Source organism: Dendrobates tinctorius, unplaced genomic scaffold (genome assembly GCF_039654945.1).
Source record: "Dendrobates tinctorius isolate UK_male_01 unplaced genomic scaffold, ASM3965494v1 ptg000223l, whole genome shotgun sequence".
Lineage (NCBI taxonomy): Eukaryota > Metazoa > Chordata > Amphibia > Anura > Dendrobatidae > Dendrobates > Dendrobates tinctorius.
This window is the reverse complement of record NW_027361890.1, coordinates 6,031,607-6,039,318: the sequence shown is the minus strand read 5'-3', so window position 1 is coordinate 6,039,318 and position 7,712 is coordinate 6,031,607. Positions and strand designations below refer to the sequence as shown.

Genomic DNA, 7,712 nt, shown 5'->3' with positions numbered 1-7,712 from the left:
GGCAGGAAGCCCCATCTCAGTGGGACCTTCCACACTGGACCAATCGGGTCCAAGCATTCACCACCTGTGACCTACCCTGGCCACATTATATGGTTCATAGCCACGCCCACCGGGTCACATGACTGACCTCATCACAGGTCCTTCAAGCATTTACACACTCTTTCCAACAGTGCTTTAAACTCACCCCCAGGTGGGTTTGTAGGTAACCAGGTCCCCGCCCCTCTCTAGTTACCTGGAGACTTCTCCCTTACACATTGAAACAACACCTCAGCAATATCATTGCTGAACAACACATAAGTCTCCATCTCAAAGCCACCCACTTTGGGATACAAAACGGCCATTCCGTATTCTGCCATTCATCCTTTCTACTGGGACATCCACACAACGCCCCCTAGAGGACTCAATGGTTGCTACACCACAATATATATAGATGATTTGTTTCCCATAGATTTTAATGTGAATTACAGCTGGACTGCAGTCAAACACAAGACATTTTTGGGCATTTCCATCCCCATTTGAATGAATGAATCCTGTACTGGATCATTTTATTTTCCTTTTTCTCATCGCAATACAGATCCAAAAATGAAAATAACTACTGAACCTGTGAATATAGTCTGATATATCAAATAGTATGTTTAGAGGATATCGACCTAATAAATGCTTAAATGTTTCACATATTTGCCTGCATGCCAACAATTCATAGTCCCGCTCTGTAAGGACACATCTATCAACGGTGAATACGGGTTGCCTTCATTAATAAGGTTATTGAGCTTATGGGACCAGAAAACTGGTGTAGAGGTTTTGTAGTCGCAAAGTTTTTGCATAATGGGGACCACAACTGTTGGCGTTTTAGCACCAGTTTGAATCAGCTCCATCAAAATAGGCAGAGATTGGGAGGAGCCATGGCAGGGCGGCGATTCATGCATGAGAAATACTACTGAAGTGCCTGACTGGAGTAGGATTTCTGGGGCAGCGCATGCCCCTCATAAGATGCTAAAACACTGAGATTGCTATTAAAAGTGCACGTGCAACAAAGACAGACAGACACAAAGAAGAGATCGCATCCACATTCCTGTGTGCGATATAATAAGACACCAAGCTTCTTTTAGAAGAATTCACTCAGGTATCAATTTTTCAAACTTGCCCCTAAGGGGCTATTCCTAACGCAATTGGTGCTTATAAAAGCATTCTCATCATCACTGACTCAGAAACAACTCTTTTCCTTACTTAGGCTGGTTTCACATTTGCGTTTTATCACGCAGCGCATTGTGCGCTATCGGTCGCACGCGCATTTGTCCCCTATATTTAAAATGGCGTGCGCAGTGTCTAACGATTGCACGCAGGCCTCAGCGTTTCAGTGCGCTGCGCATTTTTCCATGTCTGCGATCAGACACGCCGGACGCTACATGTTGCATTTTTGGTCCGCCCAACGTCGTTAAAAATGGGCATGCGCGCGTCAGCACACGCAATGCGCAAAAAAGTAGTATTACAGTCTATTTGCGCGCTGACGTGCGCTGTATAGTGCGTATGTCAGCGCTTAGCGAGCGCGTGCGATTTCAGAGTAAACAATGTCTAGACACTGTCTAAATCCAGCCCCTCAACAAGAAGCGTTGTTTGGGAGCAAGGGAGATAAAAGAAGGGCTTTGTAGTGCCACCTCATCACTCTCCAGACATACTGCAAGAAGAAAAGACACCCACCCAGCCAGAGATCATCTTTTGGAACACAGCAGCTTAATGTGAGTATAATTTTTCTGTGAGCCTGTGCTTTCAAATATATAATGTGCAGTAATGTTTTATTTTTTTCTTTTGCGAGAATGTCTTCTGGATCCGAATACTCACCAGCAGCAGAAGAACTGGCAGACGCAGAGCGTGAGGTGAGTAGTTTGCTGTCTTGTGAAGTATACCTGCCTGTCCAAATGTTTCATTATTTCTTTTCTTTTACAGACCTCAGCATCGGACCAGCCAAGTGAGTGTGAGCAGCCGGAGCAGTGTACACAAAGCACGGCGGGAAGGAGACGCACGATAGGAAAGTTTTTTCCTAATTTTTTATTTTTTTAAAAAAATTTTGGATTCTGGTTTTTCTGTCCTGCTTTTCTCCCCCTTTTTTTTTCTTCTCCATCACCACTCTCCATAAATGCAAAGATTCTAAATGTATTTCTTTTCTAGGTTCCACAACGGGATGAGGACGTCTAGCTAGACAATGAGCAACTCATCAGCCTTGTCCAGGAGCGTGTGCCGTTGTGGGACAGCTGTGACCAGCAGTACAAGGACATTGTGGTGACCCGGCAGCTATGGACTGAAGTGGCTGCAGCATTGATAGGCTGGGACAGCGCCTCTGCAACTGTCAAAAAGGCGTTCAGTAAGTATTTCTCTGTTGTGTGATGCTGCATTGACTCTTGATCCTGATGATACATGTGTGTTTACTGCAAGAGATCTGCTTGCAGTAAACACACGTGTCCTCAGGTTCAATAGTGTATGCATTGTGTATTGAATGCTGTGTCTTTTTTATGGTTCACTCTTGATCCTGATGATACATGTGTGTTTACTGCAAGAGATCTACTTGCAGTAAACACACATGTGTCTTCAGGTTCAATAGTGTACGCATTGTGTATTGAATGCTGTCTCTTTTTTATGGTTCACTCTTGATCCTGATGATACATGTGTGTTTACTGCAAGAGATCTGCTTGCAGTAAACACACATGTGTCCTCAGGTTCAATAGTGTACGCATTGTGTATTGAATGCTGTGTCTTTTTTATAGTTCACTCTTGATCCTGATGATACATGTGTGTTTACTGCAAGAGATCTACTTGCAGTAAACACACGTGTCCTCAGGTTCAATAGTGTACGCATTGTGTATTGAATGCTGTCTCTTTTTTATGGTTCACTCTTGATCCTGATGATACATGTGCGTTTACTGCAAGAGATCTGCTTGCAGTAAACACACGTGTCCTCAGGTTCAATAGTGTACACATTGTGTATTGAATGCTGTCTCTTTTTTATGGTTCACTCTTGATCCTGATGATCCATGTGGGTTTACTGCAAGAGATCTGCTTGCAGTAAACACACATGCTTCCTCAGGTTCAATAGTGTACACATTGTGTATTGAATGCGGTGTCTTTTTTATGGTTCACTCTTGATCCTGATGATACATGTGGGTTTACTGCAAGAGATCTGCTTGCAGTAAACACACATGCTTACTCAGGTTCAATAGTGTACGCATTGTGTATTGCATGCTGTGTCTTTTTATGGTTCACTCTTCATCCTGATGATACATGTGGGTTTACTGCAAGAGATCTGCTTGCAGTAAACACACATGTTTCCGCAGGTTCAATAGTGTACGCATTGTGTATTGAATGCTGTCTCTTTTTTTGTGCTTCACTCTTGATCCTGATGATACATGTGGGTTTACTGCAAGAGATCTTCTTGCAGTAAAACACACATGTTTCCTCAGGTTCAATAGTGTACGCATTGTGTATTGAATGCTGTGTCTTTTTTATGGTTCACTCTTGATCTTGATGATACATGTGTGTTTACTGCAAGAGATCTGCTTGCAGTAAACACACGTGTCCTCAGGTTCAATAGTGAATGCATTTTTATTTTAATGATTGGTGATTCAGCATTGATGACAACTCATGTGTGTGTGGTAATACAGATACCATCATTGTGTTGTCCAACCTAATTTTGTTTTTCTTTTCCATTGTTTCAACAGTGAACAAAGTCTGCACACGTTGGCGTTCATTGAAGGACCGTTTCAACACTGATGTTCGTGCTGAGGGACAGGTTCGCAGTGGCTCTTCTGCAAGGACAAGAACCAAGTATCGGTATCATCGCGCCTTGGAATTCTTACGACCAGTACTTGCCACCAGAGCATATTTTATTTTTATTTTTTTAGCTTATTAACCCTATTTTATATTCCACAGCCGATCCGTCTTGTTAATGCTGGATACTAATGATTACCTTTTGTTTTCACAGCACCTGGAGCAGCACCCTGCAACCTGTCCCAGGAGCGGTTCTTCATCGATTGACCTTGGACCCGTCCCAGCCATCCGACAGCCAGGAAGCAAGTTGCAGGTCAGCAACACAGACAGATGGTGGCCAGGAAGCTGGTCAATTAGGTGTTCCCCTGTCCCAGGTCTCTGCCACTGGTTATGAGGGCACTACCCGCCAGCGGCAGAGGGCCTCGGACAGGCCTGTCTTGCCCGAGTTCATGTACTTGAGCGAGGCCTTTCATGCCAGTCTCAAGACGCTGTCCGAAAGAGTGGAAAGTGGATTTTCTCTAATGGATCGTGGTTTTAACTACATGGAACACCTCTTCCACTCTTCCGCACAGCGCCTTGATTGGCTGGAGGCCGACCTCAATAGACCAGCACACCATTTCTTTAGTAAAATTGAACGGGGCATGGCGGATCACCTTAGTCCTGAGCAACAGCTGACTGTCTGACACGCCTGCAACACTGCTTACTTGCAGGTTATGCAGCAGAATCAGTACGTGCAGCAGTCAGTGTTGTCATTCCCACCTGTGCCACCACTGACTCGCTTCACCACAGTACCGACTTCTGCTGCATATCACTGCACAGCCACCTGCATTCCTAGCCAAGCTGGGCACCACTACACCACACCAATGTCGAGCGCTGCTGGACACTCCACCCCCGCCGCCACCACCATGTCATGCGCTGCTCCTGTCTGGAGCACCAGTACTGCCACCGTTACCACATCTTGGCACACCTCCAGTGCTAAATCTCGTTGGGCCACCACCTCTTCACCTGTTCGCACAGAAAGAACATCTCCGGATCGGAGCACCGCCACTTCTCCAATGCATGAGAGCACCACCACAACTCCGCACCATACAAGGAGCACCCCAACCACCACTCTTCAGAGGACCACCACCACCACCACATCTCCTCATAGGAGCACCGCCACCATTACTCTGCAGAGGATCACCACCAAAACTTCGCCTCCTCATGGCACCTCCAAAACTCAACATCAGAGTAGCACCGCCACTACTTCACCAGATCGGAGCACCGCCCACACTTCTCCCACCAGATGCACCGGGCGTAATTCACCTTCCATGAGCACCGTCACCTCCATTTCACCTACAAGGAGCACCGCCAGCGTCACCACCGAGCACCCAAGGGGAGACCCTCATTCTGTTTTTTATTTACATCGTCCACGGACCAGCAGCTCTAGGCGGTCAAGCCATGGAAGGCGGTCACACGGTGGTAGTCGGTCCAGGCAGCTGACCCCTGCCCCAAAGAAGAAAAAACAAAAGACTTTTTTACTCAATCCCCCCTCTCCTTCCAATGTTTCACAACCTTCCACCTTTATCATGCCTGACCTCCTTTCCCCCAGTAATTTAGTAGCACCTTCACCTAGAACCCCTTCCTCAGTTTCCAGCCGTTCATCCTCTCTCCACACCCCCAAAGTATCCAACACTTCTCCCAAACGTCCTTCAAAGTGAAAATAATTTTATTAAAAAAAATAAATAAACATTGAATATTTTGTGTTCAAATAATGTTTGGTTAATGTGTCTTTCGCCGCCTACACACACTGCGCCGTACACACACTGCGCCGTACACTTTTCTTTTTTGTGTACACATAGCTCCAGAAATGACACGTTTCGTGTGTCAATTTTGGAGATATGTATCTGCAAACAAGAAAAACTCAATATACGTTCATTTTTTACATGGCCTCAGTGTCTTTGCTCAGGTAACGTAATAGATGATGGTGTTGATTGCAAGGACTATCTATTGTTACCTTATCAGTTAATCTACTATGGTGTTTTGTAACATCATTTTACTGTTTGGAATACAATCCAAGGTTATTATAGATAGACCTTGTAAATCAGGGTTCCCCAACTCCAGTCCTCAAGGCCCACCAACAGATCATGTTTTCAGGATTTCCTTAGTATTGCTCACGTGATAATTGCATCACCTGTGCAATACAAAGGAAATCCTGAAAACATGATCTGTTGGTGGGCCTTGAGGACTGGAGTTGGGGAACCAAGTTATAAACAACCTCATACTCTATTTAATGTGTGTTTACAAAGTGAGATGATGTTGAAAATACACAGGTGTTTTATTAACATACACTACACACAAAAATTAGGTTACACCATTTGCTCTTGCCAGGCCACCCGTCCAACATCAGAGGTGAAGTAGGTCGCAAATTGGTCCCTCATTTGCCCTACTTCAACAGATGACCATAGAGGGTGCTGATTAGATTCTGGCAAGGGGTTAGGAGAGGAATCATCTAGTTCAAAACTAGGGTGCTCTCTATCCATCACAAAATTGTGTAGAACAACACAGGCCTTCACCACCTCATCCACAGTTTCTAGTTTAAGATTAATGGCTGTGGAGAGAATTCGCCATCTGGATACTAGTATACCAAAGGCACACTCTACAGTTCTTCTGGCCCAGGTCAACCTGTAATTAAAAATTCTTTTAGTGTGGTCCAAGTCCCGGCTGGAGTATGGTTTGAGCAGGTGTTGGCACATCTGGAATGCCTCATCTCCAACCATTACAAAGGGCTGTGGCGGACCTTCGGTGTTGGGAAGAGGCCGTGGCATGCGGAAATTGAACTGGTTGCCATACAACCTCCGTCCCATGTCTGAGTTCTTAAAAGCCTGGGAGTCATTTCCACGCCCAAATGCACCAATGTCCACTGCAACAAACTTACAGTCTGCATCCAAAATGGCCATTAGTACTGTAGAGAAGTACTTTTTATAGTTGTAGTACTCTGATCCAGTTCTCTTGGGTTTTATAATCCTGATGTGTTTCCCATCCACCGCACCCAAACAATTAGGGAAATTGCAGACTGTCCAGAATCTTTCTGCATTTTCAAGCCACTTTTCCACGGTGGGCAGGGGCATAAATTCTGGACAGAGAACGTTCCACAAAGCCCGGCAGGTGTCTGCAACTATTCCAGACAAGGTGGATATTCCAAGACGGAACTGGAAGTGCAGAGAAGAGAAGGTCTCTCCAGTAGCCAGGAATCTGGGACACAAAGAAACAACAAGAATTTATATTTGTGTATAGGGATTTTTAACACATTAAAAAAAAAAAAAGGACACACCAATAAATAAATATGCATCCTTTTCTTTAAAAAAATGCCTCAAACCAATGCAGCATACTTTTATTACATGGCGGATCAAGAATTCTGCCATAATATACTACTACATCAAAGAACCAATACTATCATGCAGTCAGTGGTTACGTACCGTAATGTGACCAGGAGCCGTTCCTCGGGAGGAATCGCACGACGGAGCTGTGTGTCCTGTCTACCGGTATCATCTTGTACACGACCAAGTAAATACATGAAGCTTTGTTGGGACATCCGTGTGTAATCCGTAAATGTATCCGGTTTGCCTGTAGCTCGCTGTAGAGGGTGTGGTACGCTCCACGGTTCTCCCGGAGTTCAACAATAGGATGAATCCACAAATGCCGCCGCTGCCGTCTTCGCTGTCTCTCTCTCTTTTTGTTCATGGCAAGCAACTGCGTAAGCTTGAGCCATCCTAATGTCCAGATCCAAGTTGAAGTGAAAGCTTTTCCAGCGCAGATCCATGTCTTCATCAAAAACTGCTAGCAACTGGGAAGAATAGCTGTAAACTGGGTCTAGATAAGGAATTCCAATAACACACGCACACTGCTGTCCAATTGGTGGAGTATGAGTCATAATTGGTCAATGATTTGTAAAATCCTGTATTTGTGACATT

The 7,712-nt window shown here is 44.9% G+C and overlaps 1 protein-coding gene across 1 annotated transcript; it reads left to right on the top strand.

Annotated features, from left to right (window-relative positions):
- Window positions 1-1,814: 1,814 nt before the first annotated feature.
- On the top strand, window positions 1,815-5,517 carry LOC141059018 (uncharacterized). Its single transcript, XM_073555226.1, has 4 exons — window positions 1,815-1,874; window positions 2,194-2,359; window positions 3,711-3,822; window positions 3,974-5,517. Exons 1-4 carry the CDS (start codon window positions 1,815-1,817, stop codon window positions 4,440-4,442), a joined length of 807 nt encoding a protein of 268 aa, XP_073411327.1. The 3' UTR covers window positions 4,443-5,517.
- The last annotated feature ends 2,195 nt before the right edge of the window (window positions 5,518-7,712 follow it).